General features: G+C 39.1%; 1 protein-coding gene across 2 annotated transcripts in view; it reads right to left on the bottom strand.

The window, feature by feature from the left end:
* The window catches only part of LOC149303161 (tetratricopeptide repeat protein 7A-like), a 121,660-nt gene that overhangs the window by 84,019 nt on the left and 22,727 nt on the right, over nt 1–14,914 (bottom strand). For both annotated transcript variants that reach the window (XM_089481493.1, XM_089481492.1), the window contains 5 exons: nt 11,327–11,405; nt 6,766–6,926; nt 6,301–6,364; nt 3,519–3,656; nt 2,572–2,655 (listed from right to left, as the gene is read on the bottom strand). In XM_089481493.1, coding sequence (XP_089337619.1) covers nt 2,572–2,655; nt 3,519–3,656; nt 6,301–6,364; nt 6,766–6,926; nt 11,327–11,405 — 526 coding nt within the window. The remainder of the gene's footprint in view (nt 1–2,571; nt 2,656–3,518; nt 3,657–6,300; nt 6,365–6,765; nt 6,927–11,326; nt 11,406–14,914) is intronic.

The raw sequence follows: 14,914 nt of genomic DNA, 5'->3' as shown, positions 1-14,914 counted from the left end.
CTTGCAGAGAGCAAGATTGTCCGGTCATACTGGATGCTAACCAGAAACAGAGGAACCGCACACAGGATAATGAGCTACTGAATTCTCCGATTCCTTAATGCTCCATGCACTACAAATAAATGAATACAAATGGCCATGGTGAAGTGATACAGATGAGACTCGAGACATAACATTAAAATGTTGTCACTTAAATGAAAATCATTCTTACAAAAGCGCAAACAAAACGTGTAGCCTGGTAGGTATTTAAAGGGACACTTGAACCATCATATGCACTTTTAGCTGCATAGTCACTTTAAATGTTCGTTTTGTCCATTTCCCAAACGCATGCAGGATTCTGCATTTGCTCCTCATCCTTCAGTTAAATGCCCAGCCAAACACATCTCTATGTACATGATATACTGATCGCCATTCAGCTCCAGCTCGGTGAATTCTGCAGGTGAAGTTCTGTTCAGACCCCCATGCACTGTGTTTTCAATGGGAGCACTTTTGTGCCACTGATTGGCTGCTTCAAGCAGCCAATCAGTGGGAAGAAAAAGAGGACAATGGAGCATGGCTGCCTCTTCTATGTTAGGCAAGTGCTTTATTTTTTCCCCATTTTGGAAGATTTAAATAATCACAGATTACTTTAAGAGAATTTTTTTTCTATTGTGAGGGTGGCATGGACATTAAACTGTCCCTTTAATAAACCCTCCTCTTTCAAAACGCAAAAGCAGTTGAACGCCCAACATTTAAATTAAATTATTATAATAATAATAAAAAAGAACCCAACTAGAGAGCGAACAGAGGTAAAAAGGAGCATGTTTTTCACATCCTTTTCTCAAACAGTAGTCACTTAACCTACGAGGCCCACAATGTTCACTCCTCAATGCAACCTGCTCTACATGTTCTATGAATTAGTGCAATCAAATAAGCGATAAAAAAGAAACGCTTGGAGTTAACGTCGAACCCACACAAACATCTAATTAAGCTGTTTGCTCTTTTCTTTGTAAGGACGGTTGTAGCAGCAAATAACTTTTACTTGTCTTAATTCACCTTTTAATTGGCAAAATGGAAAGCAGCAATTTCCTGACCCCTCTGGTGCGGAAACTGTAATGTGACTTTAAAAAGCTGATCTAGACAGACGGGGGGGGGGGGAAGCAAACATGAAAAATCTCCAGTCTCGACACACACACAGCATTCTCCATTCCCTCTGACTGATTGCATCCGTGGAGGGCGACCCTGCCCTAGTCTTTCCATCAGCATAGCTGCAAAGCAGTGTACAGTAGGATGACGCATTGCAGAGAGCATGACAGCAATCTGCCGGGACTGGATGTGAAATACTGCACAGAGACGGAGTGTAGTGCAAAGGAATCCCCTTTTCTCCTTACAAGGCTCTGACTATTTGCAGCTCAGATTGCCGGCTACCAGACACGTTTATAAGCTGAAGAAGCAAAAAAGATGATCATGTTACCTTTAAAAACCAATATGTCAATGTTGATAATCTCAGTAGAGAGTTGTATGTGTCCGTGTGTGTCTCTCTTGTGAATACTAAATTGAAGGAAAACAAACACACACTTCAAGGATCCAGAATAAAGGACCGCCTGACTCCCTGCCTATTCTAACGACAGAGATAATAATAATAAATAATGCAAATGAATAATAACTAAGGATGGGTTACATTTGGTTTAAAATAATGTGATATGCCTTCTTCGGGAAACTGAGCAAAGCGTGACAGTTGTGCTTCCAACTACCAGAACTAACTATATAGATGTCTCTGCAGCCCTGAGCTAGCCCTGCATCATGTATAGTTCAAAGTGTGAGGTGATGTTCAAGACATGTCGCTGATTTAAATATGCGTTATACAAGGCCATCTAAGCTTTCATTTTTTAAAGTGATGTCACAGAGATGAAGCTGCAAACACTCCTGCCAACTCCCTCTTTAGCAAATAAACCAACACATTGCACAAGAACAAACAACTGCTGGCGCGCGAAGTTCCAACACAAATAGGAGACCAAGAAGAGAAGATGTTGGCTCGATAGGGAAGAAGAGGGAGTCTGGGCAGCTAATATGCTACCAACCCCATGGTCCATGAGTGCACTAAGGGCTTTGCGAGCCAGCCAGGGGTCTCCTTTGGCCAAGGCTTTCCATTGCCAGCTTGCCCACCTCTCCCTCCCTTTCCTGCAGACATTTGAAAGATATTGAGGGGCTTTAGCGGATCTCTGCATAGAAAGCTTTGTAGTATTTCACAGCTCGTAACGGTCAATTCAGTTGGGAAAAAATCTGTGATTGAGTGCGCCCAGGCAATCCAGACCGAAGGCCAATCAAAATGCACATTAGGCATTAAGTCACCCGCTTCCAACGTGTGAGTTTATTTGCTGGTAACAAGATACTCGCGGTCCCACCCTGAATTAATTAATAACCTATGTTTATCAGCGAGGTGCATAATTAACTATTAAAGACACACTGTCATAAAATAGTTATAATAATAACAGTAAATGATAAAGAAATATAAATAAACAAATATAATAGTCAAAAACGAGTGGCTGATACATTTTCCATGGGTATTGTAAATGAACATGGGATAGTAATCACCTTGCCACAAGAGATCATGGATAGCGCCAGTTGGTACCAGAGGTGAAACTCTCCAAATGCAAACTTCATGGCTCTCTCCAAACACTGCAAAATATTCCAAACAATCGACGTTTAGCATAATATGAATGTGCAAGACATGTCTAAAAATGATATGCAGGAAAAAAGGAAGAGCTATGTAAAGTTTTTTTAATCAACCAAATTCCCCATTCCCATGTGCATGTAATTAAGGCACCCCCACTGATTTCAAAGCATCCAATCAGTGCCACAAAAATGGGATCACAAAGCGAGCTGTGTGCTGCAGCTTCTCCTTAAGGAAAGTAATCTACTTTTTTTATCCGGTGGAATGATGCATACTAAAGTACTTTAAAAAAAGGTACTTTGGCTGGTGAGGCTGCAAGATTACAAAAGAGAAATACTACTTCCAAAATATATTTTGCTATTACTTATACATAGGCTTGGGCTCACTGATAAGAACTGAATAAAGAAGCCAAAGATGTTTTCATGGATATTAAACTGCAAAAAATACAACTATTTTTTTAGGGATCTCTGAATCAGATGATTATTTTCTTTATTGACGGATGGAAACACAGCTATAACTCCTGTCCTCTGGTCCTCTCTAGATATAATTGAATCCAGTTAGGAAAAGTGCATTAAGGACATTCCATTTGTTGTTAGACGCTAAGAAAGTGAGAAGCCGTCATATTGCACAGGGCTGTGCAACTTGTTTTACATAGGTACAGTTTCCACTGTTGATAAAATAATGCACGCTAAAACTCTTGATTAAACAAAAGGAATAGAAATATTTCCTTCTTTCGCAATGTATCAGCTCGAAAAAAAATGTTGCGTGACTTTGCAAAAACAAAAAAATTAAACAACAGATTTGCAATGGAATTTTACTTGGAACATTTTTCCGTGGTAGTATTTAAAGGCACCATAGAAGGGAGTACCTCTGACAGCATGGCATACTGCCCTCTTCTGCCCATAGTGATACTCAGAAGGTCGTACACGGCAGATGCGTTCTGAAGGCTGACCGCACGATCTTCCTTTTGATCAGGAGCGCGGCTAATGACAGCATCTCTATTTGCCTATTTCAAAGACAAATATATCGGATATTAAAAAGAATGTGGCCACATTAGACAAACACGTGAAAAAATAAGCAAATAGCCCGTATCTCTAATACACACCGTGACCTAAAATAAGGATATACACATCAACATTAGTCATTAGTCTATTATCGACTTTATTTCCATAGATCAATGTTTACATCGAAGCCCATTAGAGAAGCCACAATTTTCTGTCCAACAAAGCACAAAATACAAAAGGCTGAACATAAAGCGATTGTGCAACGGAGTCAGAGAACCTTTTTTTAAAAATATTATTTATTAAAAGCATATTTTATAAGCAATTTACTTTAAAGGTTGTTAGCTAATGTCATCTATAAAGTTAATGAGCTTAAATTTGAAAGGTATAATGTTTTGACAGTAGTGTTTAGTTTAGGAACATTTCACTGATAGACTTTAAAATGCTAACAACCTGGGAACTCTCTGGGTTTTTGCCCGGGGACTCCGGGAGAAGCGCCACTTTTCCGGTTCTCTGGTTCGATCCCTGCATTTTCCGGGTGGGGGGAGCAGGGTCCTGACACGCCCCACTCCCGCCCATTTCTCCTTTAAATGGGGGTGTTTCCCACAACGGCAGCAGGGACACCCACCGACGCTGATGGGACCGTCCACCATATCAGCGGGGACACCGATCCCACAAGGCTTCGGGTAGCTGGTGCCCAAAAGCTATCTAACCCTGCCTGGCCCCTATAGGAAAAGTTGCCCCCTTAATTTCTAAATCAACCAATTAACCAAATTTAATTGAGAATTGGGTTCAGTTTCATTAGACACACCCAGGCATGATTAATGCCAGCCTATTTGAAGCTTAACATCAATTAAAAGGAATCTGCCTAGCTAACTGAAGAATCTAAAGAAATTCAAGCAGACGAGAAACAAAGTCATTGACATCTATCCATCTGGAAAGGGTTGCACAGCCTGGGAAGGCTCTAGGACACCAAGCCATGGTGAGAGCCACTATTTATTTATTTATTTATTTATTATCCTTTATTTATATAGCGCCAACAGTTTACGCAGCGCTTAATACAATACATAAATTCAAGGGATATGACAAGACAAGAATTGACAGACTAAGACAAACCGATACATTTGGTGGAGAGAGCCCTGCTCGCAAGCTTACAATCTAGAGGGAAATGGGGTGACAAACATAAGGCATAGAGAAAGGGTGAGAGGTATTGTGGGGGTTGTATCGATATCTACAAATAGAGAAAAGGAACAATGGTGGACCTTCCCAGGAGCGGCCGGACAAAACCCCTTCAGCACAGCACATCAACAACTCATCCTGGAGGCCACTAAAGAACCCAGAGTAACATGTAAAGAACTGCAGGCCTCACTTTCCTCAGTTAAGGTTTACAATTAAACAATGAGAAAGAAACTGCAAAAATGGCATCCATGGGAGAGTTACAAGGCGAAAACCACTGCTGACCAAAAAGCACACAAAAGCTCATCTGACACTTGCCTAAAAACTAAAATTTTTTGCTGACTTTTGTAGGTGCCCGGGTAAAGGCAGATCAAAAAGAACCAAAAAAACTTTCATTAAAATTAATTCTCGCTTCTAATCACCTCTCACATAATAACAATATTGGGATCTTATATATAAAAGACTGATTTGGGCCAATGAGGGAATTATATGGAGTTGTCCATCAAGTTAAATGTTTTTCTATTTCTAATTCGGTGATAGTGCTTTTATAGTACCCAGGCACCTACAAAGTCATGTTTAAGTTGGAAAACTACTTTTAGTCCATTGAACCCAAATATATCGGTATAGCCATTTATTGGCACTTGCTATGCTGTGTATAGTAAACTGAGCCTCTCTGGAAATGAGTAATGACTGACAGAATACTATCGGCTTCAGATATTTATGCATTTCCGCAAAACTATTTTTCCATATAAACATGATACAACAGAACTGCCTGGGAGTCTTTTACAGATCACACCACCATCGCAGTGTTACTGCATCGCTCCCAGCTGCACATATGCGAGTATAAATTTAACTCGGAGGTGATGATTCCAATAGCATGATTTTTTTTTCCATGGAATCAAGGCTGGCATACTGTGTGATTCACTCAAATAGACATACAAAAGCAGAACCGTCTACTGTTGTAAATATAATTAACACATTTATTTTAAGGAAAGAATATGATGCCCCCAGGAGATTTTCAAAAACATGTATTTAGATCTGAAAAAGGAAAAAGAACAGATACTCACCAAACTTCCAGTGATAAAGGCATGGTCTTTAATATAAAAAATCCCATAGATCATATCGTTGCTAATATGTTTATTGTATTGCAAGGGGTTAATTCGTTTTAACTATTTGTAAGCCAAGGAGGAATAGATTTAAGGGATTAATTGATTGTCTAGAGGGTTTTTATTACATCTAGTATGTTTTCTACATGTAACATTTCCAAACACCAGAAAAACAAAATTAATGAAAATAAATATATATATATAATATATATAATATACTGTATATATAATATATTATATATATAATATAAATATATAAAAGAGAGATATCTATAGTTAACTGGTAAACAAAAACAAAGTAAGACTGGGTCCCCATTCAGCAGTCACGGGGTAAGAGAAAGTGTTCTGCAGTATCCTGCATTCTTACCATGGATTCACTGATCAGAAGAAGTAGGAGAGCTTCTTCAATGTTGTCCTGGGGGCAATAGAGGCTGGAAACAAATATATTTAAGAAATTAGGTTATTTACCATGGATCGCTTCTATTTTCCCCACAACTGTTACAGTCACGACCAGTAAGGAGAAGTAAGCTATGCATGATTAATGTGCCACCTAATACCTTAATTCGGCTTCCACGTAATTAAGAGCCGTTAGGATACATTTGGGTTATTTTACTTTGATCCACTGAGATGTTGTGTGTGCTAATTTCTGGTATGTAGGAACTGCACTTCAAGCTTCCCGATTCCCCAGACGTTGCTTTATTTTTTGCTTGTTAGAGCAAACAAAGAAAAAAAAACGAGGCTTCACAAGTAGTTGATTTAAATTACCAAAGATTCCTAGGCAAGTGTTGCAACATATCCAAACGCAAAGGCAAAACTAGAAGCAGTGCCTTACTTATCTCCTGAGTGAGTCTGCGGCTTTTGATGGAGGATGTGACTAGGGAAGGAATTAGGGTCATTGTTTGGAGTCTCGGGCAGAGGGCTCTTCAAGGGGCACCAGTAGCAATTCTCACTTAACGAGTGCAGCAGAACTTCAGCCAGCTTCCTAGTCGCGGCCTGGCAAACAACGAAAAGCATGTTAATATTAGGAAACAAATATAATGCTTGTGTAATCCGTTGAGCTCCTGCTAATCTGCGGTGAGCAATTTGCAACTACATAGTTTTTAACCTTACCGGCTCTTATGAGGAACTCCAGTATAAGCATAACATAACAATACTAACAGCTTTTCTTACAGGAACTCAGTTGGAAATAAAATATATACGGTACATACCCCCTCTTGATATTAGAACATTATTCTGTAAGTAAAACAAATTCGCCACATCCTACACACCAGCACAATTAGGAATCGTGGCCCCCGGGGTCCTGAATCAGTGCCTCACCAACCAGAGAAGCGGATCATTCTCAAACATTGACCTGTTATCCACCATAGCTATTACTTCTACCCAAGGCACCTTTTCCTGGCTTTATAAGTTCTACGCCCCAGCTGATATGTTCAGTTGTTTTGGTGGATCTTGGTATTTCTAGTTCTGACATTGGTTTTCTTCCGGATTACAATTGATCCATGCCAACTTCTCATGTTTCTTACAGGCATAGCGCCAATAGACTGGCATAAGGCAGATGTGGTGCCCATATTAAAATGGGATGAAAATCTCAGGCGGTAAATAACAGACAAGTGAGGCTGACATCTGCAGTGTGGAAATTATTTGAAGGCTAAAGGGACACATTTAAGAATACATCTTGAATCGGAATGTAATGAGTAGAAATAAACGACAGGTCTTGTCAAACCAACCTAATTGCATTCAATGGAAATATAGATCCTGGAGTGGCAGTGGATGTGATCTGTTTGGACTTTCCTAAGGCATGTGATACGATTCCACACAAAAGGTTACTGTACAAATTGTCAGCCTTAGGGGTAAATGCATGTACTTGGAATGGAAATTGCCATAAAGATATAATGGTTAAGAGCCATGAGTCAGTGTTTGGTGATGATACAAATTTAGGTAGGAAAATACAGTCTAACCTTGATGTTTCTTCTCTGTGGGGGACCGGGCAGGCGCGTGGGGGACCGGGCAGGCGCGTGAGGGACCGGGCAGGCACGTGGCAAATGAGGTTCAATACAGACAAATGTAAAATCATGCATTATGGGAGAAATAACAACAATGCAAAATATACTTTAAATTGCACCTTCTTGGGAAAAAAAGTACTAAAATGATTTAGGAATAATTGTAGGCAACAGATTTAGCAACAGTGCAATGCCAGCTGCAAAGTCAATGGTAAGACCTCACCTTGAATATGCGGTGCAATTCTGGGCACCAGTCCTTCAAAAAGACATTATGGAAGTAGAAAAGGTGAAAAGGAGGGCTACAAAATTAATAAGGGCATAGGAAGATCTCAGTTATGAAGAGAGACTAAAAAGGTTTGCTCTATATACGCTAGATAAACACCGTCTTAGAGGGGATGTTATTACATTGTATAAATATGTGCGGGGTTGATATAAAGGGCTCTCCAGTGACCAGTTCATTAACAGAAATGTATAAAGAACCAGAGGTCATCCTCTGACACTGGAAGAGCGAAGATATCATACACAACAAAGGAAGGGATTCTCTACCATAAGGGCAATAAAGGTATGGAATTCAATGCCAAGAGAGGTGATGCTAAAAAATACAATGGATGCCTTCAAAGAAGGTCTGGATATTTAAAAAAAAAAGCAGAACATACAGGGGTATAAATAATAGAATAAACATTAATATTTTAGAGCTTCTTGATCCAATGAGAAATCTAATTGCCTTTTGGAGTCACAACGGACCCCCCCCCCCAAGTGGCAAAATCTGAAAAAAAAATGCAAATTTTTTTGCCTTCTTTTGGATTAAAAGCAAGGAGCATAGGTAGAACGGTTGAACATAATATACCTATTTCTTTTTTTCAACCTTAACTACTATGTTAGTACATTTGTCATTATGCTGATCTGACTGCTTTGTATCAAATGCAAGCCTTCTCCCAATAATTAGCCTGCTTGCCCATCATTTGGGCTGGTACCCATCTCACTACCTCTTGCTATTCCAAATACCCACTGACATGGCAAGCTCTGTGCCTATCCATATAGACCCTTCCTGTTGCCTTTCTCTTTCGTTCTCTTTGGTTTATAGGTAAGAAGAAAAAAAAAAAAAAAAAGGTTTATACATTTATGGCAGCAATGAATGCAAAGTAGCCCATATACAACAAAGACTCATGTCTTCCTTTCACAAACGGATAATGGCACGCATCTTTTACTGCCAGAGATTTCAATGCGGAATTCCTCGGAGTGCTTGTACCTTTGTGCTTGCACACTGACAAGTGACACATGGGACATGGTAGTAAGAATGCTTCACAATAGCATCATGACATATTAACATCAGCTGAATAGCCCCTGGCACGCTGATATTACCCAATATCATTTTATCATCCCTGCACGGATTTATTTAGACAGCTGCACCCCTCGGGTTGTAAGTCTCCTACTTTTCCTCTATAGTCTAACAATAAAAATTAAAAAAAAAACATAAATATAATAACAAAAACCAAACAAGATAGTGTCTGCAACCCAGAAACAAAATACAAACCAGAAATGTGAAAAACCACCTAATCCTTTAAGGAACAAGTAAACAGCAAATAATTTTTTCATTTTATGGTTCCTCTTAGAAGTGGCATATGTATGTATACCGTGTCCTGGTCATGTCATGTCATGTCATTATTCACCCTTCTGGTATACGGCCGCTGTACGGTATTTGGTAGTGACTTAGAATGGATATGCCAGGAAATATTCTTCTGCTCAAATTCATTTTTATAAATCCTAGTACAACAAAAAGCTAATCAATAGAGAAGTAGAATGAGGCAACTCTATAATAGAAGTGTTCAGTGATAGAATTTACCTAACATCATTGTTCCTGTGCCCAAACAGAAATATTTCAGTTATGTCTAAAGCATCATTAACGTATCATCAAAAAACATATATTTATCAAGTGCTGTCGATAAGAGAAACTCAGAGTACCTACACATACATGCAATTCGCCATCTTTACACTGAACTAGCTCTGCCCTACTGATAAAGTAGACTACTCAATACATGGCATCAGAATGTCCAAGGGCTTCTTCATTGTCTTCAACCTGCCTGACTAGGTGTCTCTTTAGGCACTTCACACCATCTGGAATAGGACTACAGACCAGTGGTTAAGCTCAATTAAGGCCTCAACGCAATCAATCTTTAATTGTCACGGTCCTCAGGCTCGCTACTCCTGTGACCGTGTCCTACGTCATGCTTCTAGGTCCCACGTGGGTGTCTCCTCCTCACTGATGACCTCCACGCTGGTCACCGACGATTCCGGGTTCACTGGAAACGCAAATGAATGTGTTCCAGCAGCCAATATGGCAGACACATGGGTTCCACCAGCAGAAGCATGAGTTCCACCATACATGATGGCAGACACAAGAATCAATTAAATCCTATGGGATTCTGCATACTGTTGCTCCTCCTTCCATTTCCCTGGCAAAGGAGGCATACCTTGGATACCAGGAAGTATAAAAAACCCTCTGGCCTTCGGTGTTAGGTTATTGAGCCTTTGTGCAGAAGATACCCCAACGTTATTACTCGTGTTTATGCTCCTGTAGTCCCACTCCTGGTCCCTGATCCTTCCATACGGCTTCCTCGTTACCAGACCTCGGCTATCCTTTTGACCTTGCTATCTGCTGCCCGCCTTGACCTCGGATCTGTTCTTGAGGACGGTTTTGGAATTACCTGACCCTCTATTAGGTCCCTACCATTGGGTTCCATACTCAAACACTACAAGGTTATCCTCCAGGCGTGACAATAATGCATATCTTTAATGGGGTAATACTCAACCCTGGACTGGTGCTCTATCTTGAAGACTGGATTGGGGACCTGCTACCTAGTGCAAAAGAGAAAATTTCTGGCATGCACTGGTCTCAAGCAGAACTTTAACATTTTTGCAAGCAAAGGATTATAATTAATATAGGTAATCTGTTATCACAGCAGCACTCAGAACCTTATCAGGTGACTGGATCCCTTTTTTCGATTATCTTTGTCTACCCAAGCAATGCACAGCCTGAGAGCAAAATAGAACAACATTTGGAGCAAAAATAGTCCTTCGCCCCTTAAGTTTATCTGCCCATAAATCATAGGTAGCTGCTTCAGCGCAGGCACAGATTCCTGAACTACCATATATACCCCGTGCTACACTTTTACATCAGCTGTCTTTAACGGATGCAGATCGTGCTTCCGTGTCACGTGTTTTTAGGCAGGGTGTACATAAGCCACTGGGGGGGCGGCAGGTACCAACCAGGTGGCCAGTCTGGGCTTGTTAACAAACGTGGCAATTGGGGCAAATGTGGCAACATGGCACACAAATAATTTCATGTAACAAAAATGTAGGCGATCAAGTAAATTACGCTTGCAAAAATCTTACCATCTTGAAGGTCTGCATAGCTTTGGTTTCAACAACTCTTAAAACATCCCTGAGCTCTTTAATTCCTTTTAAAATATTACTGGAAAGAAAAAAAAGATAAGAGCAATTATATATATCTTGAAAAACATAATAAAACTAAATAAACTAAATAAAACCAAAATATCAGATATTCCAAAATGGTGAAAAGAAAAAAAACTGAAAAACAAAAATACATAATACACATGATATTGAAAATTCCAGTTAAATGAATGGTACTAGGGACACATTAACCCTTGAATTTTAATTGGAAACAGTGAGCAAGTTTTAGTTGGAAGCTAAATATTCCAATGTTATTATCTCCAGCCTGTTACCTTTTTAAGACGGTCATCCACGATACCATAGGAGCCAGTCAAGGTTTTGGGGAGAACTGGGAGCTGGAAAATGCACACAGTGCCTGTCTGGTTGACAGTATATACCATATAGGTGTTTGTATAGAGCACATGGGTGCCTTAACGTGTGATTTCACCAAACCAGCCTAGTACTATATTTAGTATTCATTGCGTTCAGACTATCCAAGTTAGTGCCCTTACTGGGAAGAATGCTCTTTGGCGTCTTTAATGCACATGAATAGACCTTTTGTTACTTTGTCTATGGTATAAAGAGTTTCCCTGTTTCAACCTTAAAAGCATTTGTATATGAGGATGAGGTCAACTCATAGGCACCTACATCCTAAAATAAGAAAACCCTGTTTATTTAAGCCCTCCTTATAGCTAGAACACTCCACTACCTTTATTAATTTCGTAGAGGATCGTTGCACTCTTACAGTTCAGTGACTTCAGTCATATCTATCCTTTTCTATGAATTGGTGCCCAAAATTGAACTGCACATTCTAAAGACAGTCTAATTAATGTTTATAATAAAGAAATGTTTATGCATTAGTACCGTTTTTATTACATGTACAAAATATTTTGTATGAACCCATTTAGCATGTGTAATTTTAATAGCCAAATGCCTTACTTTACATTTATCAATACCAAATCTCACCTGCCATTTTTTGGTTACTCTAATTTACTTAAAGGTACACTTTCATGTATTGTAACCCTAAACGGTGCCTTAAGCTGTCAGTTGGTCCTTAGAAATGCATGGGGGATTCTGTAGTCACCCCCCATGTATGATTGCATATTAAAATACTTTAAAAGGATTTAACATTATTCCTTGCTGTGGCTGCAAGAGACAATGCAATGTCCCTTTTAATCACATAAGAAGCCACAGTCTATTTGACTATCAAAACAAACTCAAGACAGCATACGTGTTTTAACTTTGATTTATACTTTTTATAATCATGTAGTTAGCAGTATTTTTTTCTTCTGCCAATCCATTCCAACCCATGTTTGGTGCTTTGAACATATGGCATGAATGGTATGTTATATTTAAAAAGGAATTTTACTTATTAGAAAGTGTTATAAGACCGACAGGGCTTGGAATTCCCTGCTGGTTTTTGAATGAGCAGTGTGCACCCCCTAGTGTTCACTCAACAGTAATGCAGATTTGGACTCATCACATGAAGAGAATGCTGACCCTCAATGTACCAATACAGACTGACCTCAGTTGCCACATTCATGTTGGAGAATATATATATATATATATATATATATATATATATATTCATATATCTATATCTATATCTTCTTAAATTATATTATATATATATATATTTTGAAATTATATTTTCACACAATCAAATCATGTGTCATGGCACGTATGACATCATAAATTAATATAATCATTCTATCTGCAAAAAGTCCTCCTGAAGCCTGCAACACACTCCTCCATCTGTCTTCAATTTCGTCTGTTTTCATTTATTTTTTTCTTTCTCGGCTCTACTAACCTCTTAACTCTCCTCTTAAATTATGCAACATATTGCTTTATCTTCCCATAATTCTGCCCTCCCACATGCCCCTGTGCTGTTTTACTATATAGAAGCAGTTTATCACCTAATCCATTTACACCTCAACCCTTCACTCCCCACTATGCCCAATAACACTAGCTCAAATCTTTCCATTTTGTCTTTTCTCTTTCTTTTACTGCTATAGAGATCTCTCCTAATCCTGACCCGCCACACATCTGATCCCACATCCATGTACAGCACTATCTCAGTCTTTCGTCATATCATTTTTCTCTACACCCCATTCCTTCTAGATTGTAAACTAATGCATCGCTTTGTCTTGGTAAATTGTTGGCACTATAAACAAAGATGATAATAATAATAAATGAAATAGGACAACGAAAATGATACAGGAGGCATGTTTAAAGCATTATTTATTATTTAATTGTTTTTTCAGGTGCACTCAAACATAACAGTGGGTTTTCTAAGTCCAGCATTTGGATGAAATGCGTCAGATGTTGCCCCTGAGCGTATGGAGTAAAGACGATCTCCATTTTTACTGGGTGTATAGCAATATGCCTTAATAAAGACACATTTTCTGCAGAATATGGGTCCAGACTCCAGTTTTATCTACTTATGGATTCATCTTTTATGATTGTGACAATCCTTTGAATTTTTAATAAATGTATCACCTTGTCCTAATTCTTTGAAAACCAGAGTTTGTCTATGGAACAAGCTGAGATTTAACCTTTCAACCTCTCCTGCATTAAGCAGTGCTGGATTTTCTCACTCAAATTCTGTGCCATAAAGCAACTCGGTAATAATCCCCGGCATTCTGGGGTGACCTCAGACAATATGACCATGATGTCAGCTTGGATATAATATATTGCTTAATAGTTTAGAAAGAATAGTGTCTTGTAGCCTAACAACCCAGGATTTAAACACAAAATGTAATAACATCTGATAAATACCAAAACATTCAAGCAGGATAATGGGGCCTAGAGGACAGATAGCCAGGATATGATTTTGGACAGCAGCAGTAAACTGTTTCTTAGAGCGAGTGTTTGCTTCTTAGTAAATACTGCAGGGAGTTACCAATGCAAACAAAACAGGTCACGCAGTTTCTTATTTCTTCTTCACCACCTCCAAACAGGTCAAGCAAAATAGAAAGAGAAGGTAGGGAAACAGTTAGAGAGTGTGAGAGAGTGAATGAGAATGAGCGTGTGAGAGCGTGAACAAGAGTGAATGTGGTCACCAGGTAGCAAACTTTGTTCTGGAATTTTTGGCCAAACTGAATGGGCATGGAACGCCATTCATTGCCCGAAAACAAATGGCCAAAAACGAACCAAACATTTTGTCTGAATCATTTTTGGCCCATTTGCACATGTGTACTGCACAGCATTTGTATAGCTGCCTTCTGTTACTCTTAAAATGGTTTCATTTTAATTTCTTATTTATTTAAGATACAAGATGCCATTGTGCACCTGCAAGAAGTCCTGAAATTATACAAGGATAGTATGAACTTGCTGGCCCTGCTTTTGTTGCCGCAAAAACAGTAAAAACATGCCATCGACTTTATCAACATGGCTGCCATGGAGAATCCTGAAAACTTCAGGTCACATTTCACGTTTTGAAATATTACCGTTGCTGAATGAAGACTTAATATTACTGGAAAATATTCCCGAAAAGGGAAACATAAAAGAAACGTTTTACTTCTATGTATT

The sequence above is a fragment of the Sceloporus occidentalis genome, unplaced genomic scaffold (genome assembly GCF_023333645.1).
Source record: "Sceloporus occidentalis isolate IW3139 unplaced genomic scaffold, rSceOcc1.0.p SCAF_15, whole genome shotgun sequence".
NCBI lineage: Eukaryota > Metazoa > Chordata > Lepidosauria > Squamata > Phrynosomatidae > Sceloporus > Sceloporus occidentalis.
Note: the sequence above shows the minus strand (reverse complement) of the source record. Positions and strands in the feature narration are given on the sequence as shown.